The sequence below is a fragment of the Falco punctatus genome (assembly GCF_963210335.1).
Source record: "Falco punctatus genome assembly, chromosome: 4".
Lineage (NCBI taxonomy): Eukaryota > Metazoa > Chordata > Aves > Falconiformes > Falconidae > Falco > Falco punctatus.
The window spans coordinates 47,087,968-47,115,884 of NC_137583.1; the positions used below are offsets into that span (position 1 = coordinate 47,087,968).

Genomic DNA, 27,917 nt, shown 5'->3' on the forward strand with positions numbered 1-27,917 from the left:
GCCCAAACGTCTAACTATAATAAAGTAGTTCAACCTTTTGTTACAAAGAGATCACAATTTCACCTACACCACGTCCATTATTTCTGGCTGTCATATACCTTATTTTTAATTGATTAAAAACTGAGTAAGAATTACCTCTTCGTAACCATACTGAAACAAATTGCTGTTAAACATTTGTTCGTTGTTTTTTTGGGGTTTTTGATTTTTTTTTCCTATTCCAGACCCCAGCCACTGGCTGCTGTTACCCTTCTGACCGAGGTAGAAGTTATGCCTTATGAGATCTCTTCCTCTACTTCTCATTGTGACTTGACTATAGTCTGGAAATACTGTTTATCATAGTGAAGCTAAAAGGGTACATTGGGTTTAAATTTCATTCCAAAGAGGATATTATGGCTAGACTAATTCTAGAATTTTACCAGCTCTACTTCAGAAAGGGCTGTTATCAAACATTTTCATGTTGTCTCTACACCCACACAGGGCAATCTTCAAAGTTTCAGAAGTTGTTCAAGCTTATGGTGTGATACTTGGGATTTCACACAGCTGTTTGTGACAATTCATTGTATCAATGAATTGATACAATACATTCATTGATACATTATTTCCCGTGTTTCACCGAAGGAAATGCAGCATGACAAAATTCTGAGCATGCGGCAAACGAGCACAGAGAATCCAACCCCTACCGTTATCCATAGCACAAGCTCTAGAAAAAGCCTATTTTCATGTGGGGCACTGGGAGAACTTTCATAATTAACAGCTCATCTTGTTAAATATGCAAAGTCACACAGAAAAAAAGCCTATTTCTTAAGAACTGCAGAACAACGGCAGGGTATGGCTGGCACCAGCTGTGCAGCTGGCATTTCTCAGTCATCTGGAAAAGAGTCAACCTGTGAACAAGTTACTCCATTTTTTGATTGCTTGCTGGTTACTTCCCAAAACAGGAGGCTGGACCAGATTGACTCATCAAATTAGAGGTGACAGCACTATATGCTCCAAACCCACTGAGATTAGCCTTTCTGCGCCAGGAGGAAACATATTCCCCGCTCTGGAAAGGCACAGAACAGCAAGCAGCATCGCCCAGAAGTCAGCAAGAGCCATCCCAGAGCCCAATGTACTGTTCTTCCTTCTCCACTTCCACCCTGTTCATCTTAGTGCTTCTCACTTCATCTATCATAGTGTTCATTTAAAAATCTAAGTATTTTAAAACAGATTATTCTCAAAAAATAGAGAACAACCTCTGCTAAGAGGGTAATTTGAAAGCACGAATTACAATGTGTCCTAACTGGGCCTAGATCAAGGCACTGAAAGGCAGGTTTTAAAGCCAAGGCACAGCTACATTTTTGAAGGGAAAGAAAACCTAGGCTATGTATGCATTAAACTTTATAATGTAAACAGAATACATTCTTCAAACAATATGACATTAAAGTTATTTGAAAGCAAGCGGAATATTCTGAGCTGACACTGAATTAGCCTCAGCACATTCAATGAAAACTGTATTATTACTGGAGATATTTTAATTGTATGACTTTGTTCATCTCATTTTAAAGCTTAAAAGACAGATGCTAGCTATCTAGACTCCATAGGCAGCCAGACAGCTATTTTGGACACTTGTATTAACAAGTTTTCTGTGCTCTAGAAGCCACCTTCTTGCTTCTACCTACAGCTGTCACCTGGATAACTAGCTCTAGAGACAGAGACAGACAGATATCAAAGTTGGACAAAATGAATCCTTCTCTCCAGGAAAGGAAGGATAGGATTTTCCTCGCTCTACGCTGGAGTGTCTACAATGTCAGTATCCAGATCTTATCTAGTCACCTCGGATATCTCTTATGTAGTCGCATTTACAGTGTGGTCTGACCAAAGCAAAACACTTAGAGCTAGCTCCTTGTGTAGGCATCTGCTTCTGACAGAGATACTTAAGATGGTAGACTTCAGCATTTAGTCAGATTAATCCCACCAAAAGTTAATTAATCCCATTCTAAATTACAGTACACCCCTCACAGGGCATGGAAGTTGCTGTTTAACTACTATGTATAAGTGCACACTGTACTACCAGATATAAAAGTGTGGAATTGCTAGAATTAAATTATCTTCTCTTCTAATATAGCATATGTATAATCAATAAAAAAGTGTATTTACAAAAGTTCTCTCCAACTTCATACAGGACATGTGGGCTATGGAGAAGGAAAAAAAAACAACCCACCCAAAACCCCCACCAACCAAACAACAACAAAAAACCCCACACAGAACACCTAAGGTTACCAGATAAGCCATACTCTGCAGTTAAACAGTCTGAAATAATTAGGCAAGAAACTAAAATTCTGTGAAGACACATTTAACACAGCCTTACAATTAACATTATAAAGGAAATCCTTAACTTTGGTCTCTCCTGAGCCGAGTGCTTAACTAAGCAACATCTCCCTTATCTTTCTCTCTTTTTTTTAATAAACAAAACACGATCAGAAAATTCAAGAAAGTAGTGCTAAGCATATTAAGTTCATTCTTTTGGTTAGCAGTAAGCACAGACGACTGTAAGACACCTCAATGTTTTCAAACATGAAAAATCTCTGTGGGTTCCAAGTTGGTATAAAAGACAAAACACATTACTGTTTTGCTTTTTAATATATAACTATGGCCTGGAATTTACCTGTGGGTAATAGCTGCATACGTGTAAAGTAAAGGTAACATTAGCGCTCCAGGTTACAAACTGCCCAGAAGCACGCTGCACTACTACAGTAACATCAAGTGTCATAGCAAGAGTAGGTTTGGCAAATCAGCAGTTCAGCCTGGTAAAACTGACAATAAAAGCATAAAATATGATATGAGGTTTAAAGTGTAAGCTAGCGAAGGAGGCAGCATAAGTCATTCTGTGTCTTAAAAAAAAAAACAACAAAAAAAACACCCACTGGAAAAGGATATCCCATTAAAATTTTATCAGTGACTGACACCAGATGTTATGGTTAGTTTGTCAAAGTGATTTAACTTAGGAACTGCCAGTCTATGAAAAAACATCAAACGTGCTACACACTACAGTTTTATGAAGCTAATGTAACAGAACACACCTGTAGTTTGATCCACAAGCACACGTGAGTTGATGATGCGTCCAAAACGTGAAAACATGTCTTCTACATCTTTTTGTGTCATCGACCTTGGTAGTCCACTAATATATAAATTAGCATCCTTGATAACTTCAGAACTTGGACGAGCATAAGAAACCTTTAAAAAGAGAGGGAAAAAAAAAAGAAAGGTAAGTTCAAGGTGTAAATAAGAAAGAGTGAATTATTTCTTCAGGAGTCACTTTCATTTATTCGCCACTAAACAATGCCAGCATTTTTCATTGGAGTTCAAAAAAGCAGAACAGGGAGAAGGTAGGGGCAAACTGCCAGAACTAAAAGAGAAAAGGCATGTCCCTGTACAGCTCCATTCATTTCGGGCTTATACAACAGTGGCATTACTATAAAGAGACAGCAGCAGACTAATACCGATGCTTCCAACAAACATACTCGCTCCACTGAAGAATCCCTGTCTGAAGTTCTGACTCTGATACTGGACCTGTCAATAATCACAGATCCCACCAAGAACTTGTGCTGTCAAGTGCATTTTTTAAAGCCTCATAAAAAGATTTTACCAGCTGGAGTGCAGTTTTCTATCTCAACTTCTGCTACTCGAGAAAGTTACAAATATCACCTAAGCAGGTGTTATTTCCTACACACACAGTACTAGCTGTTATTTTGAAAAGGAGCGCAATTAACACAATTTAAAGTACAGATCATCAAGTATCTGAGATGTACTTGAGTTCAAAAGTTTGGCAACAATTTGGAACGATCCCACCTACTTCTGTAAAACTGGTGGCAATGTAAAGAAGGGAATCTTTGAATACAAAGCTGTTACAAAACCTGAGAGGCTTAACAGCTCACTTCACTACTCTTCTCCCAGATTTTACCTTTCTTGCACTTGGAAAGCACACAAGTCTTACCACCAGAATGAAGCTTATTAGAATGCCATTTTCACAGAAGACTGAAAAAAATCTAGACATCCTACCTTGATAGTTTTTGACTGAAGTCTGAGGCCATTCAGTGTGTTTATTGCTCTTTCAGCATCTTTTGCAGTAACGTAGTTCACAAAGCCATAGCCTAAGCTGTGTCCTACATGGAAGAACATTTTTTAAATTAATCCTAAACAAAAGGAAGTTATCAACATCAAAATTAAGGGAAATGCAAATGAGAAAAAGTAAACTGAACATAATCCACACAGCAAATATTTAAATAAGCCAAAAAAGTTTCTCAAGGCTGACATACATCAAAATATTTAAGTAACTCAAAGCTCTTTCATTTGCCACTTTGGACATGCCACTGTCTTCAAGAACAGTGCGTATCACACAGCTGCAGATCATCCATCAACAGTTAAGAAATTAAAGACTAAAAGTACTGACTCTGAACAGCCTTGTAAACTTCATGGGTGTGGAACAAAGGCAAGAATTTAACAAAGTTCATTAGTACAAACTCTTGTAGATAAAGAGCAGAAAGTGAGAAAGTGTCAACAGATGAACTGCTAGGTAAGAAATCACCAGGCTACTCATTTCTCTGTAGCTATTCCAACCTTACTCCTCAAGAGAAGAGGGAAAAAGAAGTTTTCAATCCTTCACATATTCATATAGCTAATGAGCAGTAAGTCTCCCAAACACAGGATGAAACTGAAGAGTGGAAAATTCTCTTTAATGCAGACAATTAATGTACTATTACTTTATGTAAGTTTACTCTTAACTCTCACAAAAATAATTATAATAATAATGATAATGCAAATCTTTAAATCGTTTAAGGAAATGGATATTTATTTGGATATACTTATTTATGCTGCTTCTATCTTCAACCTCCACAATCAACTATATCAATTATCCATCTACTATCAAATATAACACTACATACCAAGCTCATCTTGGCTTTCAATTACCCAACTATTAGAGACTTATCACTGTAGACCTAAAAATAACTAAAGATACTTTCAAGACCATCCGGTGCAACAGAGCAACTCCCACTCAATAAAACATACAGCTTTTCAGACAACTTATCCTTGTCTCGTCAGTTCCATGGGATTTTCTGAAGAAAACTGCAAGCATACATGGGAGAATGTGCTTACTTTAACAACATACTATCTTTAAGTTATTAAGTTCTGTTGTTAGCCTTGAGAACACTAGAAGACACAGCTAACTGTTAGTAGTAGAGGATTCTCTTCTGAAATAAAGCCCTTTTTTAATAACACAACACGGCTCTGCAATAGTCTTAGCTGGTAAGAAAGTTTTCTTATACTTTCCAGACATTTCAGAACACCAAATATACCCACCCCAATCAAAAAAAGAAGATTCAAATGGTGATCATCCTAGCAGAAAGTATCAGAGAAACTGAACAAAAGGGCTGGAACAGACACTGCACACTAACTCCATCTACTGAAAAAAAGAATCACCAGTCTACTGAAAGCAAAGGCCTCTGAGTCTAAAAGCCACAAGGGATGGAAGGAAGCGCCAAATAACCCTCAAGTTGTTATTACTACCAGTATACATGACAGATTCACTGCAGATCAACTGCAGCTCCCTGGCATGTCCTCTGCCTTTGTCTGCTTTGTTGTGAAATATAATATACCAGTAGCTCATCTAAACCCAAATAATGTCATTGCCCATTTTCTAATATACCCCTTATATAAACAGTCCCAGTTAAAATTAACTGTCTCCTAAAGCTCTTGAAGAAGCCAGATCCCCTTTGTGTTCAACCCTCTTGCAGGAACAATATCCAACACATCTTCACCAGCACAGACCAAACTCTCATGATGCAAGATGCTTCTGCACAACTGTAATGGCAAATCACTCTTTGATAGCCAAGTAGGATTTAACTCTACGTAAGAAACAAATAAATGCAATAAAAGCAAGATCTTAATTAAGCACCAAATGCTGCACTGTTATCCTTTAAAGAGCTACAGTTAACACTGATCAGGATTTTGCAGACATATCTTGTATATACCTACAGCATTTTTGTTGGTTTCTTTGTAACATTCATTTTCTGGTTTATTAGTCAGAGACGGTCAATCATTTAGATCAAATCTGGTTAGTCCACAATCGCTTACCTACTGAGATTCTTCTCCCCTGATTAAGAAAATTAATGATTTAACAATTAGAAATTTTTTTAGCACCTGGACCCTGGCTTATATCTCCCAAATCTGACCAAGAAAACAAAGATAAGAGGGAACAAATATCACACAGACAGTAGGCAATGGTTTTTTACCTCCTAAGAGGGTGGGAAGAGTCCAACACTCCTCACAGGTACAGCCAGCCAGCGCCTGCCCTGAAGGCTCAGAGTACCAGCTGCTTTGCAGATATTTTCAGTCTGGCCCAAAAGCCACATAAACATGAATATTCCAGTAAACTACCAAAGAGATCCATATCCTAATAAAGTTTACGGAAACAGGTCCTTAAAGACCAGGGAAACAGACTTCAACAATATTAATCCCTCTGAGTCTGAACCACTGAGCCCTGGCAGCCGAGACCGTCATTCCCTGGGTGGATGCTGCGCTGAGGAGAAGGTGACTATAGTCTCCTGCCAGAGTAGAGCAGGGTTCCACACCATATAAATTTATTAAACTACCTTCAGTACTCAACAGGGGCTCAGCCTACAACCAGTGCAAGCGAGTATCCTTCCCTATTTTCTTGCAACGTTCCCAGAGAACACAGGAGGCATGCAAACATTACCCACCCAGCAGCTTTCTTGCAAAGCATCAGGCAGGTTATATCTTTATGCACTGTTTGAGATGACAAAGAAGATTAAGCTACTTAGTTTTGGTTTTATCCTGCATAAAAGTAGCAGCACTCAGACATACAGGACCAAAAGGGACCACATGATCTGGATCCAGCCCCTGTAAACACAAACTGTACGTATTTCCTTTCCCTAAAACATAAGCCAGCTTCACGTTAAAAGTAGTTAAGATTTTAGTGCTAGGCATTCTGGTTGAAAGCACGTTCTACAAACCTCATCCAACAATTCCCTCCTCTAAATGCAAACCTTCATCCCTGGGATCCAGTTGTTGTCGCCCAAACCCTGTCCTTGAGCTTACACACACTTATCCTTCCAAGTGCCTGTTCCCCAAAGTACACACAAGCAGTGACCATATCCCCTTGGCCACACTTACTGTTTTCTTCCGACCATAATTCTGCACCTTTTCCACTTCTAATTTTATACAGGTTGCTCAACGACTATTCCTTATCAAAGGGATATGCCTATTTAAATGCCCTGGGAAAAGAGGGAGCAGGGATATAATTGGGCTTACAGAAACAAACACAGGTTAAAAAAAGAAGGGTCTGAAACGTAGCAGGATTACAACAGCTACCAGATTTTCTCTTTATCTGTTGTAGGCGTTTTATAGTAAATTCACACTAAACCCCAGAAATTATAGTCCAGTTAACTTTTACCTGCCACGTGATACAAAAATATCAATTACCTATTTTTCTTTACAAAAACTAGAGTACAGGACTTCCCTTTTAGTCTGTAAATTACATCAGTTTAACAACTTTACAGTCCTTAAGTGCTAAAAAACCAAAAGCTAACCCATGCAAAACTGACAACATATTAACTGGTCTTGCTCTATACTTAATATCATCAGTCTCAGGCATCTCTTGCTGTTCAATTACCAAGTTTCATCTCTGAACAAGCTAGGGTATCTAACACACGACAATCCCGTCACTGCAAGAGGCATGTTCCACCGTTCCCCTGACAGATCACTCTTGAGGAATGCTCTCTGCTTCACAATTTTACTCCATATTCCTTCCTCCTAAACAATACAAACTACCTTCCTTTGAGGGCATGCCAGAAAATATATAAGGAATCAGCATTTACAAAGCATTATGGTTTATGTCAAGTGTTTATCCCAGGCAAGGAAACAAGTTATTTGCTTTATCATGATGTTAAGAGCCTGCTACAAACCTATCGTGCAAAAGGCGGCAGTACTGCAACAGTTTTTAAACTATCTTAGAAGATAGTAATTAAAAAACCTTTAAGAAAAAAACTTTTAAAAGTTTGCATACACATAAACACAAGTGTACTCCAGAGACAAAGATTAAAAAAAAAAAAAAAAACAAAACACACAACCAACAAGTAGGTCCTTATCTGGATGAATAATTAACAAAGTGACCATAAAACCTAGTTTTAAGCAAACTACCATACTCCTTCAGCAGAAAGAATCTGGTTTTGTTTCCATGATAAAAAGCCCTTTCATGAAGGAGGGCACGCATTTTCTTTCTGTGCATCACTTGGTTTTCTGTCCATGTCCTTGCTTCCTTTCCCAGCTCCCTGAGACACACTGCTTCAGTTACTAACTCGTTTCTTATTCCCCTCCTGTTACTGACTGACAACTCTAGTTTCACTGGGGAGTCTAATATGAGACCAGAGCCAGGACTTAATTTTCCACTTCACTACCGACCAGCTGCCCCCTCTGGAAGCAGCTAACATAGATTCTCCCCATCCTATCCTTCTCAAGAACCTAAATTTAAATCTGGCTCCTATCATGTCAGAGGACCTCAGTACAAAGGCATTTTAGTTTAGAATTTGTTTTCTGAAATGCGAAACAATGTTCTGAGATTAAATTAAAAAGGCCCAAGTACATAACACAGAAGGATGGAACAGATTCTCCCCAAATGTCACTCAGGGGAGGATGTGGTGTCTTGGAAAGAGCGCTGGGTTTGGGTTTTTTTGTTTGTTTGCGTTTACAAAATGTGCTGTGAGTGATAACCAGACAGCTTAAATACATGTGAACACATCAAGCACCACCACATCCAAATACCAGGCATCAATGTGCTGAAAAAGGTAGACAGTACCCCTTTTCTTCTCCCATTCATGGTACCATTTCTAAATTTTGAGTTTATTTCTAATGTAGTCCTTAAACCAAAGCCTGGGATTACCAAAACTGGTACATGGAATGCAGACTCTGCCCATTTTCAGTGGACTAGTTATTCTGTCACACATTTTTGGAAGCACCCACTCTCATAGTCTATTTTTAATTGAGTGAAAACTCATTTCTGTAGGTTTCCGCTAGTTTTCTTCTGTCTTTTTTTTTTGTCCACTGATCTCAGGAGATGATGCTGGTTTCTAGCTCCTCCTTATGTCCTTCAGCCCAATGTTAAATCTGCTCCACATCATAATTTTTAACCATTTTTTCACTTCAATACTTTAAACATCAACTTCAGAACCTGTCATGTTCTACACACACTGCTTGGCCTGACTTTGGAGACAAGCAGTTGCTATTTGTTACCCTCTTGGCAGTTTTTGTACTACAAGATATCCTTACAAAAAAAAACCCAAAACAAACCACGAAACAAAACAGCTTCTTGAAGGATTTTTGTCAAGACATACTTCTGGATGTTAACAAACATCTGAAGTATTTAATCACTGATCTCCAAAACTAACAGAAGGGCATGATTTTCTATTACAAGGCTATGCTGACCAAGCCGTATCATCACAACATAGAAGTGATTCTATTTATTACTAGTCTACCACACAGCGCTCAGTATTTTTGAAAATACAGGAAACACCCCTACATGCAGTTCTTCGCTAAAGATATACATGATGCATCTCAGCTTCTCTGAAAACAAGTGAAGCTGAAACTAAAACCCACAGCCCAAACAAAAACTTTCCTCCTGATCCAGTCCCAAAGTACCCAGTCCTTCATTCTTCAGCAATGCCCTTACACCTAAATTCATCAGTGATCCTGAGAAATTGCTTCGCTTCTCTGAAACACACCCATTCCTTCCCACTTCTACCATGGTGACCACAGTTAAGTCCCAGAAAACTAGAAAAAGTGCTGCTTGAGCTAGAGCTAAGTACAGTAGTTTTAGTGCAGGTATTGAAGTAGCAAGTTAATCTTAAAAATCACTTTCACTTTGCCCCAAAAAATATTCTACAGTCTTCTTACACATTTTAGAAAAAGGAAGCAAGTTGGTTTTTCTCCCCCCCAAGTAACTCCTTGAAGCTACAATTAATCATTCTGAATTACTTTTTACAGTTATGCTTCACCTCCAGTTTAGTCATAAATGCTGTCCAAAACCATCATTAGTCATGCCAACACCAAAAGGGCACTGCAGAAATCCCACATAATCATGTTCGTGTCAGGCTGGGGGCAAAGCTCAGCCCAGCTGAATAGTCTGGTCTTGTGCCTAACTAATTAAGACAATTGGTAAGCACTGTACTGTTTAAGGCTGGATTAGTCAGATCAACACTGAACCAGGAATCACTGCACCGTGCTCCACTCGCACTTTAAGCAGATCTAACCAAAAGCCACATTCTTGAATGCACATTTAAAGAAACTGCATACCACCAAAAGTGATTAAAAAGCTAGGGAAAAAAATTCCAAGGTTAATGATGTATTCCAGTTCCACAGTTAACAGCAAAACTGCATGAACAATTTAACGGTTGTTTTCCAGGCAAAAGGAAGTAATTTCGGTCAAAGAGAATACTTTCCACAAAACAAGAACACTTAAGAATTCTGTTTCCAGACTGGAGTCCACTGCACTAGTAAAATGAATGGTTACCCTGTCATGCAAGGTAGAGCGCTACTTACTGCCTTTCAGATCTGAAAGCAGTGCAATAAAATCCTCCTTCCCTTCTTGCTTTAAAAGCTTACCAGGACACAGCCATTTGTTTCTTTTCCAGCTGCATCATTTCCGTGCAAGCCTTCCAGAGAAAACATCATGAAAAGAAAAAGACAAGGAAAAGGTGAAGATGCATACCGATCCCTGAGGGATTCCAACTACCTGGGAAGTGATTTCTTTTTGGTTCTGTAAGCCACGTGCACACTTGCAGCCTGAGTCAGCTCTAACAGCAAGCACTGCTGGAGACGGACCCCAGATTTCTGCACACAACCTTAACAAGTCATCCCAAAACATCCATTCTGCTCCGTGGTTTTCAGCAACAGTGGAGCGATGCCTTTGTCCCTGGCAGCTGATCAAGGGGTTCAACCTCAGCAAGCTCCATCAGAGCTCAAACTTACATAAGCAAATACAGACAGTGGAGAGGAAGCCCACTGTCTCCTTCCAGTGTCTGCACCGAGATGGCTGCATTTTGGTAGCTGACAGGTACAGCCAGCCTTTGGCACAGTCTAAAGGATCATATCCTAGATTTCCTAGAGTAGAAAGTCATGAGTATTTTGTCACGAGTATCACAGGGATACCTTATTCCCTGCTCAAGCAGTACAGAAGGTGTGAGGGAGGGAACAAGAACCCTCAAGAAGTTGGATGCCTCCCTAACAAAATCAACTGCCATCAGACTGAATACTTTTACAGGGAGGTGCACGCAGCACACTTGTCACCAGGTACTCAGAGCAGGGCTATGGGTGACATGAGCAATAAAAAGATCCCAGAGCAGTTTGAAACCTTAAACACATGGGAAATGTTTAACCCAATCTTTTCAGATCTCTAAGACAGTTGGGTTTGAAAGCACCAACACTTCAGCAGAGTGAGGGGAAGAACAAAGAAATCAAATGCAACTTAACACTCATGGCAGACTAACTTTCAGCTTTATCATTTGGTCCAGAAGGACTAAAAATCTGTATGCCTGCAAAAACAAGCAGACTAGAAACGACCAGGTTCTCTCAGAAAACTTACAGCTACTGATTAGAAGCATCTGCACTGCGCGCAATCAGATATCCTGACATGATGAGCCATCCACATCTGTGCTGCAAGAAATCCAGCAAGACTAGCATGGCAAAGGCCTGAACTTCTGTGTTAACAGATACTGAAGGAGGAGAAACGCTTGAAAAAATGTTCACCTGTAAAAGAAGTCCAACGCAGCAGACTGTCCAGAAAACCATACCCCAGAATATGGATGTCCCAGCAAAGTAAAGCACCCCCAGTGCAAAATATGGTACAGGACCGATTTCTTCCGTTGAATCATCTATGATAGGAGGCAGTTGCTCCAAGAAAGAGGACTTTTAACATTATACACATTTGGCACCATTGAGTCTGAAATCAGTGCTAGAAGGCTACGGTCTAATCAGTACAGACTGATCAGACAAACCCCAGTACTATTTCCTTGCTCTCAGCCTCATGAGCCAGAGCCACAGGAAGAGAATATTTAATCAGCTGAATTGGGTCGATGGCTACTCACAAGCCTCAGCAATTACCACAAAAGGGCCAGGAGATGCAACAGTTACATCTCAGACTTGACACTGTGCCATACTAAATTGGGAAGCGACCTTCTCATGCTTCCCCAGGGCTCAAAGCCCCAAGATATGGCTAGTGCTAGTCTTAAGATCTGACAGAAAAAATGATATCCAAGTTCTATAGATCTCTTATGAAAATCCTGGACATCCACGACATACTCACCATAAATACAAGTACAGTGAGCAACAGAGCAACATCCCATTATTTGCCCGCTGACCCCAAGTACTGATTCACTCATCACAAGTTAAGCAAAGCCATGTCTGGAAGTGCTTAGGAATGCAATACACAAACTGAAGAATGACGAGACCAGCACCCTATCTTTCCAGTATGATCAGGAAGAGCTGAAGGAGCACTGCACCCTGTCTAATCTTCACCTTAGCGTGCACAAGCTTCTCTTTACAGTAACTGCAAAAAACAGGAAAAGAAGTTATCACATCTCAACAAAACAAATGCATAGCTATACTTTTACCGGCTGCTATAATCCATGTGTACACAAAGCAGAAAATTCATAGTAAGAAATGTAAACTGACACTATGGATTGCTGCTACTTTCAACTTCCTATAGCATTCATCAATAACAAAATAAGGGATAAGTAGCCTAATGGTTTCAAGAAGTTTCTCTAAATTGTATAAGCACAATCTAATACATGGAACATAAGATTGTTCTGTACCATGCTGTATTTGAAATAAAATCCAACAACATACATACTCTGATCATAACGAAATACTTTGCTAAAACGAAACTCTGGCTTTCAAATAGATTCTTGAATTTAAGTAATCAGTCTCCTGACAGTTAAGGCTAGTTCAGTAAATCATTAAAAACTGCATTCCAGGCAGAAGACATTTTCTGTCCTACATGTTTCACTAATAGATAATTAATTGAGAAAAATAAACATATCAGTTATTGGTTTATGAAAAATAAGCATTATCAAGCAAGGATTGATTTTAATTCTGCAAATACAATCAATAAAGGCAACTCCAAAGACAAAATGCTTTAACAGAATGTCATGGTGGCACTAAAGCTGTAATTTCACTGAGAAAAACTAAACTGATCTAAAAAAAATTGCAACAAAAGGAGGAGTTACTTCCTTGCTGTCCAGGCCACTCAACCCCACTGCGTCTTATGTGCCAATATTATGACTTATCTGACCTCACAGAAACCAAGGTCAGGGAGCTAAACAGGTTTTTCTGCAGAAATGCAAGTGGTGGTGCACAAGGAAAGCAGAACTCTGCCACAAGACTGTTCTCTACAGGGGCAGCCAAACATCAGACCTGCTTAGAGTGGAGTTTCACAATACCTAAATCTTAATGCAAACATGAAGGGGCAAAAAGAAAAGCAAAAGGAAGGAAAAAAAAAGTGGCATTTTCAGAAGGTTCCTGAAGAAGCCAACTCGTTTTACTGATACTCCAAAACCATCAGTGAGCAAGAAGACTGGGAATTGCTTGTAACAGTGTTGCAAGTGAATGAAACATTAGGTAGCAACAAAATTAAGTGGTCTGACCAAGGCAGCCACCAAGAATTAAAACACTTGCAATCCCTTTAAAGAGAAGCCAACATTTTTGTCCACAGGCACCAAAGGACTCTATGCAACCCTAACAGGAATTTTAGTCTCATTTTTTCAGAGGGTTGTTAAGAAAAATCTGAAGCACACAAGTATATGTTTTGGACTTTAAACTACCCACCGCTGTCAAGTTCCAAGTTAAAGTTAACCAGATTTTACCAGAGTATTTGATGCTACAGGGAACAGTGTGAGGTAGGCTCTCAAACTTCAGGTAATGATGTGTCTGGCTTCCCATTTAAAATATCCTTACCTCCTGTGCAGACAATTTTGTGCTTAATTGAAAGTCTAAGGTGTGGATCAGCTGTAACATTTGTTAATGATAGCAACCCATTCATCAAGTAGTCTTATTTCCTTGGAAAAGCAGCCTCCAGAGCAAGCTTCTGCTTCTAAGCATCTCAAACTGTATGACTACATCTAGGTTGATAACTCAGCTACCAAAATATTCAAAGAAATCTGTATTTTATGTAAGTATTTCATGATGATTTTCCATATACATTCCATAAGTACAGACTTAGACAGACAGCTATCATGTGAAACTTCATCTGAAAGAAATTAGGAGAACTAAAGAGGCATGGAAATCAGAGAAACCATTCTGAAAGTTTTTAATTAGTTCTCACATCTCTTCTCGAGCACATAAACTAAAGTCAGTTAAAATAACACAGAAGGAATTCTCATGTGTTTCATCAGCTTTCATGCAGTTTTTACACAGTGAAGTAGTTTCAGACCTGTTTCATTATGGATTAGATAGATAATGATCTAAGACAGTATTGCTAGGTTCTGAAATACAAGATCGAGCATGTGGAACAGCAAATTCCACAAGGAAATCATCTGCCGGCTGAGAACAAACAAGTATGCATAGCTAGTTAACAACACAATTGCTTTTGTTTACAGAAACAACCACGCTCTCCCACTAAATCCAAGATTCCATGAATTCTGAACAAGAATAACCAGAATTTAAATGTAGGATTAAAACATCTTTGCAGAGCAGATAAAAAGCTCCTGCAAATAAATACTTACGGAACCAGTTGCTTTACCAGCATTTTTTTGTTTGCAAGGAAACATGAAGTTTCACAAATCTGAACTGTTCATTCCTCTCATTTTTTAAAGCTATAACTATCAATCCTATTCAAAGAACTTACAAGTTAAATTCCTGAAGCGCTAAAGCCTACAACCATTTCAAACACATACCACACCTTTATTTTACTGATCAAAATCAGATCAAGAAATTTGTTTGCATATTTAGAGCTCTAGTAAGACTCAAAAATTCACAGACTGTAGGAAGAACAAATAAGCTGGTGACCAAATTCAAACTATTTTTAGACACGCCTATTGATGTTCAAATTTAGGAACAGTATTTCTTGGAATTCTTAACCATATACAAAACAGTCATTAACTTAGCCTTAAGTATTCTACCTTCCTAATCCTCAATGTCTAGTATTAGCACTACTGTAGTTACATGCATACTTGTCAATAGTTTGATTACACACATACACACAAATATTTCATATTTCTACATCAAATTGCATTCAATTAAGTAATTGCTTGAGCAGTCTACCACAAAGTAAAAATTTCTTATATACTAGATTATACCTGCAACTTTGTCCCGAATAAGTTTTGCAGATTCAACTTCGCCAATACTGCTAAATAGACTCCGTAATTCATCTTGCGTCATGTTCTGAGGGAGGTAGTTCACAATTAAGTTTGTTCTACCAATATCATCCCTGCAATCTTCAGCCATGTGATCTTCATAACCATTAGACATTTTACAATATATCTGCAAAGAGAAAAATCCCACATAAGTTCTAGATCTTTGCATGTCAATAAGCCAGACTTCCTCCACCTGAAATAAGTTTGAATGTTTATTTTAAAAAACTGAGAACAAGCAACCCTTTCAACTACACATTTTTTCCACTCAAAGCCAAAACATTTGTTGAAAATTCCAGAACAATTCACTCTTTGAAACTAACAAGCATGGCATTTTACAAAACTCTGTACCATTGAAGAGCTCTTAACATTTTTTTTTACATTAATAAAAAGCATTAAGACAGACTTTGCACACATTCCTGTAAACACCAAATTATTCACAACAACAGAGTTAAAAATCACTTTCCACATGTCCAAGCACTTGACTCACCAGAATCAAAACTGCCACCTCAACCTTAATTCCAACCTTATGCTCCGAAATTTTAGAAGCCAGAAAGAGGGGCAGCAGCAGCCAGATCTACTATACCCAGTTCAGTATTTCAAATGCGGACTATTTTCTAAATGTTTTTTCCTTCATGCTTTGCTTACCCTCCATCTTAAGGCCCTGTTCTTGTTAAATAGTTGCCTTTCGGTGACCGCTTAATTGCATATAGGAGACAGGAATTTGTACTGGAAACCTAACTTTGGTGCTTGTTGAGTATTTGATAGTTTCTATTTTTGCACCTTTTTAAAGAAAGCCTAGAGAAAATACCCAGAAATTCCATCATATGAAGATACTCTCTGCCTTAATCAGCCATGAGCAGGGACTGAATCCTGATGTTTCAGATGCAGAGGACATCTACAGCTCAAACTCACAACAGCCCCATGATGCTCTTCCTTCGTGACCTGCCAGAATAATAAATTGTAAATTTTTTTACAACTACTTTGAAATCAGGATACCTAAACCCTATCCCTGCTACTGGAGAAAAGTGATGTCTAGAAGATTCAGCAAGTCTAGATCAGCATGTTCTTTCTGGAAGGCACCACCACCAGGAAGCTGATTTCTTGTATGGTTCCAGACTCTGGTTCTCAAGTTCACTGCTGCAGATTTGTTCATCTTCTCAGTCCAAGAACGTTAAACATCTCTAGCTCCAAACCAACATAGTTTTGTTTAACAGTTCTTAAAACCAGCTGTGAAGCAGACAGAATTAACAGAAAAGCTGCTAAAAACCTGAAGTGAATTCATGGCTTCCTGATGCTCGGTTCAGCACTCCACACTGTTTGCGTGTTTTACCACAGAACCTGAACTCTTTGAACTATGTCTATGAACAGCATACAGAAACGTCAATGTACACCATATACCTGCAATAATCTTATAAATGTGTTTCCAAATTCAAACTCCACCAGTAAGAGGCATAAGACCAAACACTTGGTTTTTGGAGGAAATTAAGGCTAATCTGAAAGGATTGAGTTTTTTGTCTTTAATCCGGCATTCTCACGACAGGAATACCACCTGAAGTTTGGCTGCATATAACTAAATCACCAATGCTTGCTTAGTTAATTATCTGTTCTTGCTATACTCTGTTTACCAGCTCTGTAAATTCAGATTCACACTGCTGTATTTCCAGAATCAAGGTAAATGAATGCTTCACCTGATGCAAGAGATCAGTCTAATGACAGATTCAAGCACCAGAAACTTAGCAACAGACTTGCAACTCTTAACTCCCTTCTGAAAGTTTAGTGTAAACCTTCCACGTTCAACATGAAATCTGCTTCTCATTGCATCTCTCACTGCCACCTTAGAAGAGTTAATTACCACAGGCTCAAAGATAATTTTGCATTTACTTTAATAGGACTTTTGGCCAATACATTCATTTGGCTAAAAGAATAACATAAGATGCTGTACAGAAGCAACTACTATTAAAATTCCTCTAGCTGCAGTCTGCCAGAGAACTGAGCATATTATCTGAAGCAGGTACCACTATCACAGTGCTAATCTTACCTGAGGGGATAATCAATCCAAGCTGTATTAGAACAGTTTAAGATACCATTGTTTCTCAGCCAGTAAAACATCAGGTCAGGTGTTCAGAAGATGCGAAAGCTTCTAGCTCATCTCCATGCACAGTGAGCCAGCAAGCCCTGCAGGACCATGTAGTTAATAACTGGCTGTTTGCCAATTTATTTTTGCATCAAGGTGGGTCAGAAGCACTCATATGACCACATACGCTCCTCAAAGAAGGTGATTTTGAGTTACAGCCATTGACACCACAAGACAACTATGTAGCATCAGCTTAAGAGTTTTGTGAAACTTACGGACCCCGCTGCCTTCTATGCCAAGGGCCCGAGCAGCAATGATCCACCGGCTTTATTTTACGGAGCAGGATCTACTACAGGATGAAGCTTTCCAGGGATTGCACCACTACTGACAATTATTTACAAGTTGAAAAAAAAAATGGAAAAAGTCAGGAACAGCACCTAGAAATCCTAAATCTAGAAAGTGAATGCTGTCTGCAGGAAGGGATTTTCAGTCTCCTCACCAGTAGCTATTGTTAAATCATGTTTAGCATTTATTTCATACTTTCTTCTTGCAAAGGTCAGATTTTAAATGACGATAACAGAGTACACCATTTGAGAACAAATCATGACTAATATTGAGATCAAGCAGAGTATAGATTTAAACTGAATCTTTTTTTTTTTTTTTTTTTAGGTAAAAGGATTAACAGCTTGCAGTTTAAAGGCGAGGTCTTGCTCCCTCTCACCCACTGATCAGCATTTTACTCCCCATTTCTGTTTCAAGTGTCAACACGAGCAAGCGCCAGCACCCTTCTGTCCACAGGATAACCAATCTGCACCATGGAAGCAATGGAAACCTACACCAGGAGGGAAGCACTTTTTGTTTTGTCAGCAGTTTTAATCTGCTTTCCTTGCAGCAAGGTAAGCACCAGAGCTAATGGCAGAGGACAGGAAAGAAAGAGCAGATAACACAGAACTAGAAGCAGGGGAAGAGACACTCCCACCAGATGATTTTAAGCTGCCAGCTTGTCCCACTTGTGCCGTGACATTGTATCATTAAATACATGTTCCCTTCCAGCTCTGTCAGAACTGTCTGAGCACAACCTCAGAAAAGTTTCTTGTTCTGCTAAATGACACTCAAACAGCTGAACCTTCTTTGCTCAAAATATCCAAGCTATAAAACCAGGTGACTTATGTCTTCAAAACTGTTTTAATGGAAGGCAGCTTTGCTTGCCTGTCCGGCGTAAAACTCAAGCCCTACAAGCATAACACACCAATGTGTTGACACGTATGGAAGTTGTACAGTACAATTAAGAGTATTTAGTAAGCAAAGGCAGAAGTGCTGAGATTTTTCCAGCTTTATGAGACAAAAGTTCAAGTTCCTTTCACTTTAACCCAATCTGCCCGTGATGATACAAATCCTTCCTGCTGCAACGATTCTCCTCCTACCGAGTTTAAGAAGTTCCTATATACTTTAACACTTACCAAAACCAAAACCTTTTTTTTTTGGAGGATATTTCCTTATCCTCCAAGGTGTATCTGCTGCCTAAAAAGGTGGCACCACAGCTAGATACCAAGCATAGAAAACTCCTCAGCACACCAAGATGGCAAGCTACCAGAATTGTATGTGGCATCAAGCAAAACTGACAGGAGTTTGGCAAACAGTCATCAACTTTAAATCATTTTACCACAGTCTCTAATCCCACTGTCTGCAAGACTTACCATCTATATCTCCCCATGATAAACAAGGGGTGCCTAGGGCATTGCTGATTCAGAAGCAATTAGAACTGTGAAGGAAGCTTTCCATCTACTTTTCTTCAGACATTAGGAAAAAAATTATGGGATGCCCTTGCATAAAGGCCTGGCAAACACTTTCATGGGCTATCAGGAATACTATGTCTTTATCGCTTCTGTGTGCTTTAAAGAAGAAAAGGAGAAGAGTGCTGATAAAGAAGATGCCTCTTTCTCCTTGATCTTTCACCAAGCACTTACACAATCTACTGCCAGACTAACACTTTCTAGCCATCCTGGAAGTTTGTGGGAAACCACTTCCTCCACTGGTGGTGAACAGTTCTCACGCCAGCAAGAATAAAAAGTGTCCCTGAAGAATCATTAACCTTTGCATACTGCAGAGAATTCCAAAAAGAAAAGGTGGTATGAGATGGTCAGTATGGATGACATGAGAAATGCTACATGAGAAAACAAGTTTTTTATTCTGCTGTCGCTGAAATATGTTGAGGGAATCTCCTGATCTTTCTTTACCAAAGAGAGAATGGTCAAATTGTATCAGTAAATATTCCGGGCTTGAAAACCAGGCCTAGGAACTAACTTGGATCTATAACTTCACTAACTGATGTTTGTGAACACACATAGACATAAATCAGAAGTCTTAATGTACCGATATCCTCATCAAGGTCGAGGATGGATGGAAAGATGGCCTACCAGCTCCATTTGGGAAAGCTATCTGTAATGAGATGGATACTTCACAGCCTTTCCAAAAAAAAAAAAAAAAAAAAAAAGCTTTCAATTCTATATCCCCAAACAGAAATTTTAAGGCTAAGTTCCATTGCACTGCAGTTCCTGAAATGATTTTTTAAAAAAACAACCAAACCCTGCAACAGCTTGTTTTAAAAGGCAGCCTTCTCTTTTTTTCTATGTGTAACGTGCTCTCAAATTTATGATCTCAAGGACATAGAACAACCAACAGGAATATGTACTGTGCCTTGATCTTCCCTTAATTTTGGAGATGCTCAGATTCACATGGCCCAGCACTTTACTACCTGCCTCAAATATTGCTCATTCACGAACAGCCAGGTCTGCGTTCTCAGGTCTCTGGACTGCACTGAAAAGATTTCCAAGGTATTTTTTCCAGAAATTTGCACTGACCGTGACAATCACCTTCTCATAAAAGTGTGAAAGACCCCAGAAGGTTTAAAAGAAAAATTACACAAATGGTTCTGTCCACAGACCAATAGAAGCTTTTGCCAAATGACACTCAGGATCTCCATCCAGAATTCCAGGATACAGCACCTAAGTCTTCCACTGTGACACATTTGCTAAGAAGAAAGACCTGTACAAGTCTCAGGAGATAATCTGAAACAGGAACACTGGCAAGAAAGATAACTGTCTTCAGACAAGAGGTTTAATATACCTTCACCTTGTTCACAGGTGTGCAAAGGCAGTAGACCACTACCAGGAGCACAAACTTGAATGCAGGCACCTAAACAGATGATAGATGATAACATGAGCATTTTAGGTACTGCAGAACTAAGACAGGAAATTCTCCAGGAGCAATGAATTCTGTGCTCTTTCATGCCAGCAATTAGCACCTTCATTAAAATCCAAGGAGCAGGTTTTATCACTCCAGCAACTGATCCATTCTCACTCACGCAATATAGTTCTCCAGGCACTGAAAGCCATGTAGCACTGCAGAGGCACAGGTGAGCGCTAACACCAGCTGTACCGAACACAAGAAGGTCAGAGCTACCTCAAACATATTTCTTGTCTTTGATATCAGAAGCACAAAGACTACACCAGTATCTGACACCTGGCCAAAGAGAGCCCGATGAACGCATTAAAGTATTGTGGCACAGTTTGTGGCAACTTCAACACTGGGAACGGGCCGTAGAGAGCACAGGAGGGTTCTCAGACCACAGCAGAACAGAGGCTGCTGGCAAAGGTTACTGACCCAACACCTCAGCCTTTCTTTGCAATGACATGCAAGTTAGCATCACCTGGGCCACACTATGCAGGAAATGCTTCAGCAGACAGTGTCTCACAGAGTCCCTACGCTGATGAATTCTCCTTGCTGGGGTTAATCCTGGTATATGAACAGGGATCCTGCACTGAAACAAGTGACAGCGGCAGAATTCTGCTGGTGAGCTGTCTTGAGCAACCAGGACTTCAGTCTCAAGGGTTTATTGTTAAATACACTGGCTGACCTCAAGAATCTTGATAGGGTGCTTCAAAGTAGACCTGCAGGGCTATACAAACAAGACACCTCTTCCTGTTTCTTCAGCACATGGATGATATTTGTTCACATGCCCCCCCCCCCAGCGAGTCATGGCTGACTTGGAGGCAAACCACAAATTTGGCTATCTGTGTTGAACACTGCTCTACCACTCAATTCTGAAGCTGCTGAGCAGTCTTCCTTGGAGATCACACCTGAAATAGAAGAAAAAGGACACTACTGCATCCAGGGAAGCGCCAAACCAATCCAAACAGCTGCAAAAGACAGATGCAGAGGTGCTGAGATGTCCAGGTCTGACCACATGCCAAAAGCAACGCCACACACACACAGAAGGGCCTGAAGGGCCTGCAGAGTCTCCACTAATTTTAAGCGTCCCAGGAAAACAGTTTTCAAGAATGATCCAACATAGTATTGCCATGCAAATACTTGCTTTGCAGCCAGCTATCGAGACAGGGTTGAGAAACCAGAGTTTAATCAAGACATAGAAGGGACAGAACCTGGGAAGGAAGAGGGGGACAAACCCAGCATGTTTTCTTCTCAGAAATCACCAATAGCTGTAAGGAAAAGAATAGGTTTCACCACAGAAGCTGCTCCAGCAGCAAGACATTCACATACCTCCCAGAAAACAGAGAAAAAGTTTCCCAGTACTCCACAGCCAGAATACATCTCAATTTCTTAATCCAGACCTCTCTACATATGCCACAGATTCTTCCCCCATAATCTCCAAGAAAATCCCTTTTATTCTTTACACAAACTCCTTTCATGTTCCCAGCAGCTCTCCACATTACACCGCACAAGCACAGACCTCTCCATTAATATCCGTACAGACTACAGGTCAATGACAATACAACACAAGACCCACTGCTATTTCACCTATGCTGCATTCATACAGCATTACTTCAAATAGCAGAGGATTTTAATCTCAAACAAACACCAAAAGCCAATAGAGGGGGGGAAATCAGCAAATCTACAGATACTCTCTTCAATTGAAAAATAACATTTATAGAGCATCTGAGGGGGAAAAAAATGTTTAACATAAAAGGTTATCCTAGCAGGTACATGCAAAGTATAGGCCACATACTTCAAAACCTCAACTCAGATCTGAGCTATACGCTTAAGATTATTTCAATGTATACTTGGCTGTGATAATGCTTAAGTTTTCCTTATAAATAAAAAAAATGTTGGTGCTAAGTAGCATGTCTATGTTTAAATGATACCTGATACTGTTTCCAAAAAGCAAGTCCATGACCACAAAGGAAGAATCCTGACCTCACCTTTTCTTGCTTGTTATACTTGCTTAGGCTGATTGACAGCTGCTCTATTTCATAAGCATGAATCTTACACTTTGCTGGAATAGCCATCTTCCTGAGCTTTCAAGTACAATGTTTGGGTACATATGAAAACTTAAGGCAGAAAGTGAGGCATCACAGATTCCTTCCCCCAAAATGTACAGTTACCCTATTTCTTTTTTTTTGTCCCACAGCGATCAACAAGGTCAGTATTCTTTCCCCCGTAGCTGTCTCATCTGACTTCCTCTATCCCACAGCTGCAGTATCTTATATCAGCAAGCAAGAGAAATTTAAATTTAATATTCAATTTGATTAATTTGGCATTTGTACTCTACTCCCTCCTCAAGAGTGAAACTAGCTCAGTCTACTGAAACATGCTAACGAAGGTCACTTTAAAAAGTTTGTCTTTAGACACGAAGATCCTTTCACACTGAAACTCTTAAGCGTTAAGCCACACAAGTTGCTTAACGTACCTGTACATTCCTCCCATGCTAATGTGTAAGTTCTGTTTGTAAATCTGGTGACCAAATAGATCCTTCCTGCTTGCCAGTCCTTCAGATTTTTCAGAGTTAATAGGTCTCATCTTTTTATTGATTCCTTTCCCCCTTTGCGAACCTTGAATTAAGACACTGCCCTTTTTCTCCTTAGCTGGACTAAATTTGAGATTCTAACATTTTGTCATACTGTCAGTTCAGACAATAAAAATATCTCTGTACCGGAGGTGGCCATTACTAAAATCTACTACTGCATTTCCACAAACTTTATTTCCATATGCTAATCCAATGTTTCTTAGTACAACATATTTTAAGCTCCTTTATTTTTGTTTTATAACATCAGGCATAAGCCTAGTTTTAAGTGTATTACTGGTCTAACAATTTTCAACTGTCATAATTTTAGTATTTCATAAGGAATTAGCTTTACATATTCTTTAACAAGCAGATTTGTCTAAAAAGCTTTTAAATGCTTCTCTTAGTTGTTTTTATCCATGTTCACGTAATTACATCGTCAAGGTGAATGTTTTTGTCAATGCTTATATTGCCATTCAGAGACAGAAGGATCTGAGGCCAAAAAATAAGCTGCATTCTTCAGAGGAATGACCTCATTTTACCATCAGTCTGATGACCTATACTCAATTCATAGGAACAGAATTAATCAGCTAGGATGCTGTCAGAAATCAGATACAGACGGGCCATAATTACCATCCGCTGCTGCTGTAACATGAACGGGAGGATCAGGGCCTTCCGACATCATCTCTGCTCGATATGTACAACAAGGGCAATTGGAAACTACACAGCTGAAATACTAAGCACCTGCAGCTGGATCCGAGATTTCCTTGTCTTCCAAGGTTAATAGTTGGCCTTGACAGAGAGAGGAGGCTCTGCTCTGTGTTTCACATCAACAGCTTCCACAGTTGTTTTGTCCCTGGGTCAAAGACACTGACAGTTAACAGAGTTCTTGGGCTGAGAAGAGACAGCTGGACAACTTTATGCAGCTGACACTATCTCACCTTCTGCGCAGGTATTTAAAAAAGGACAGATTTATGATAAACAGATATATATATAAAAAGAAAGAAGTTATTATCTTCCTCATTCTAGACAGTGTCAGACTGTCCAGCAATGGTCTCTGGCAATTTTTTTCACCTACAGAAAAAGCATCTGGAGACAGAACGGTTGCTGCGGGGGAACAACCCCTTTCCTATGCACAGGACACTTCCAGGAGGTGAGAAGAAGTGGACACAAGAACTGTGAATTCCAGACATTCTGACAACAGCTGCCCCACACATTGATGCATCCTAGGATTAGCAGCTGGTACTTTCACTTTGATGAGACAGGAAGGCAAGTGAAGTAACAAGAGGAGACAGCGTCCAACTTGTTCACCAGCATAAAAGAAGTAGCTGGAAATCCATCTCTGAAGGCTTGATGAGACATAACAACTTGCTACTGCACTCCTACAAGGAGGCCATGGAAGTAGTAGATGAGAGGAAAATTATACTTCATACTTACTATGCCACTGCTAGTAATATTAAAAAAAAAAAAAGCGCAAAGCCATACACATGAAGAACACCTCTGCCTTCTCAGCATAGCTTATTTCCACCCTACCTCCCCAAAAAAAACAAAACCAAAAGAAGCTTAAAATCTATTTTTGCATACATCACCTACATATAACAAGGTTGTATAATCAAATGAATCATTTAGGCCAGTAGTTTGAAGTTTGCAGGTGCCTAGATTACAGAACTGCACATCAAAAAAAGGTGCCCTGATCAATTTCTAATAGAAAGCAAAATTTAACACATCTCATTTGCTGAGCTATGTCATTCTTCCTAAATGTTTACATTTGTGGGAATCTCCTGCAGCTGCCTTCCATGCTTTTTCTGAAGTATTCAGAAGTGCAAAAAGAACAGCTTCTCTTTTTGAAGTCTGCAAATATAGCAAGCTTGAGCTTCCTGTAACTCAAAGTCTACCACCTTCACAGACAGCTTATCCACAAGACGTAGTCAGTGCAACATCTAATAACATTTTACTGTAATCAATTCACAGAGGGCTCGTAAAAAGCAAGAAACAAGGCAGAGACCAAAGCTTCAGTAAAGAAAGCAGGCTGGCACAACAACTTAAAGAAAGGGATTCTGAAAGTAGAATGACCCATCGCTGACAGGTCAAGACAAGGATGGGTTTTCTCAGGAAAAAAAGTGACAGACCATCCAAGAACCAGCAAACAGAAAACAGAATGTTTTAATTAAGAGCACAGGGGACATTTCATGGTAAGCTAGTATCAGTGCTAGACACTGGCCACGTTCCGACACAATTAAGAAAGATGCTATACACAATGTTTTCCATTTAGACTGTGCTTACAACTACTGTTGCTCCAACAAACCTGGTGCTGCATGAGACAACTTATGTAGGAAAGCAGTATAACCACATTTATCTGGTGCTGCAGAACCACCCACATCAGGGCTAAATAACTAAGGCTATAAACTCACTATATAATATACGTAACAACTGTATCAGCTTAAGATGTTCCCGGTCATACTCCAGTCAAGCCAAGGGGACAGCCTACTGCAAGTGCAGGTCATAGTTCTGTAACTCAGCATTGCTGAACACCTTGAATCATGAAATCACAGACTCATGTGCATCATTATACAAATACAGTTACACTGCTTCAGAGCAAGAACTAGGACAATCACAGAGTACGTATCATGCTGCACAGACTTACAAGCTAAGGAATCTAGACTTTATTATCTATCATACAACACCGACATAACCCAAGAGTCAACAGAAATCTAAGAAATCCTATCAACCATACTGGCTTCATAAAGCCTCTGGAACATATGCATCACCCCAGTTTTAAAGAAAGATGCACAAGTCAGAGACCTCTGTCCACACAGATCTAGAAAGAAAAGTAGTTAAGACACGAGTACTGGGGAACAGCAGGCCGGTAAAGAGGCAAGCGCTGAGCGATTCCAACAGCTAACATCCACATCCAAGGCATAAAATGAAAAAGGAACAGAAATACAGAGACCACAAAAAGTCATCAAATGTCAACAAGAAGCATTAATGAAGCGAACGCATCTCTACCCTTCTCATTTCTTTCCTCCTCTATTTTTCCACAGATGCCTCATTAAGTGGATCAGAGGTCCCAGCAAAAGTCCTTCACACACTAAAACATGCTTCCCTTCTCAGCAAGTCTCAGATGTGAGCCTCTGCCCAACAGATAACGCTCCTCTGCTCCCCAGCGTTACAGAACATGGGAACCAGCACACGCTTCCACCCAACTATTCCCCCAGAGCCAGCGGCCCTTCATCCCGGCCACCTCCAGATGCGTTCCTCACCCACGGCCTCCCACGGAACAGCCCAGGACACATTCTCGCCTCTTCCAATCCCCCAAAAAGGGATTCACTCTACTTTGAAAAGCCTCCCACGAGTACTAACAATAGTGGGCTGCTACTTTAGTCGTGATTTCTTCCGGCCAGAAACATTTAGCACAGCGGTGCCGAGCCCTGCCCCGGGCAGGCCCAGAGCTGCACGGCCACTAACACGCACTGGCCGCAGTAGGAAGCCCACCCTCGGGTACTGCCAGTCAGTAAAGACGCGCCACTCTGAGCGGAGGTGGGAGATTCAAAAGCTGCGCCCGTGCGGACACAAGCGAAATAAACACGCGAGGAGGCAACGGGAGCAAGGCTCCGCGGCGCGGTGCGGGCCCCGGCCGCACATCTGCCGCCCCGGGCCAGCTCCCTGCGCCGCAGCCCCAGGCGGCCGGACCCGCGGCCTTCTCGCCTGCCAGCGCGGAGGCCTAAGGGCCCTGCTCCGCCGCCCGCGCCCCGCCCGCCTCCCGCCGGCCCGCGCGGCCCCGCACGCCCGCCCCGGCCCGCAGGCCGCGGCCCAGCCCGCCGCCCCGGGCCCGCGCTCCCCGCCGGCTGGCCCCTCCCCCCGCAGGCCCCAGCTCTCCCCCTGCAGGCCCAGGCCGCGGCCTCGCGGCCGCAGCCCCCACCACCCACTCCCGCCCGCGCCGGCCTCACAGCAGCCGCCAGGGGCTCCGCGGGCCCCACCCCGCCGCCCGCGGCGGCGCGGCCTCACCTGTCGCCGGCTCGGTAGGGCCTGGGCAGCGGGAGGGTAACGGCTCCGCAGCGCGCACAACAAGCCGCTCGCAGCGCCGCGGCCACGCCCCCGCCCCGCCCACCGAGCCCCGTTGGCTGTCGCGCGCACGTGCCCCGCGCCCCGTTGGCCCGTTGGCCCGTCCGTCCTGCGCCGGCCGGGGGCGGCCTCTGGCGGGCGCGCCGAGGGGAGGGGCGCTGCGCGTGCGGCGCCGGCGGCCTGGCGCGTCGGGCTGGTCCCGCCGCCCCCGGCCTCGCCGCCCCTGGCCCCACCGCTTCAGCCGCCCCTGGGGCCGCGCCGGGCGCCGCGGTGGCAGGGCCATCCACCGCCTGCGCCCCCTCGGCCGGCAGCGAGGCCGCGGGTCTCCAGGCAGCCGCCTCTGCGGGTGAGCAGGGGGCCTGCGCCGGGCTGCTCCCTCAGCGGGCCTGAGGGGCGCTCCCGGCGGGGCGGTTGGTGGCGGGGACAGCGTGACCTGAGCGGTCCCCACCGGGAGGGCTCAGGGCCTCGGGAGAGGCCAGGAGCAGCGCTGGTGCTCCCCCAGCCTCGGCCTGTGCCGCGGGGCCTGCTGAAGCCATGGGAAGGAGCAGGAGGAGAGCGTGGGCCTTGTCTGCATCGAACCCTG

The 27,917-nt window shown here is 41.5% G+C and overlaps 1 protein-coding gene across 4 annotated transcripts in view; it reads right to left on the minus strand.

The window, feature by feature from the left end:
• Positions 1 to 27,404, minus strand: part of ELAVL1 (ELAV like RNA binding protein 1) — a 36,969-nt gene extending 9,565 nt beyond the window's left edge. For 3 of the 4 annotated variants that reach the window (XM_080385173.1, XM_080385171.1, XM_080385172.1), the window contains exons 1-4: positions 27,278 to 27,403; positions 15,342 to 15,525; positions 4,039 to 4,142; positions 3,060 to 3,213 (exon numbers count right to left, since the gene is read on the minus strand). In XM_080385173.1, coding sequence (XP_080241299.1) covers positions 3,060 to 3,213; positions 4,039 to 4,142; positions 15,342 to 15,513 — 430 coding nt within the window. In that variant the 5' untranslated portion in view covers positions 15,514 to 15,525; positions 27,278 to 27,403. Of the gene's footprint in view, positions 1 to 3,059; positions 3,214 to 4,038; positions 4,143 to 15,341; positions 15,526 to 27,277 lie in introns of all 4 variants that reach the window. The other variant, XM_080385170.1, reaches the window with a different exon arrangement.
• Between the last annotated feature and the right edge of the window lie 513 nt (positions 27,405 to 27,917).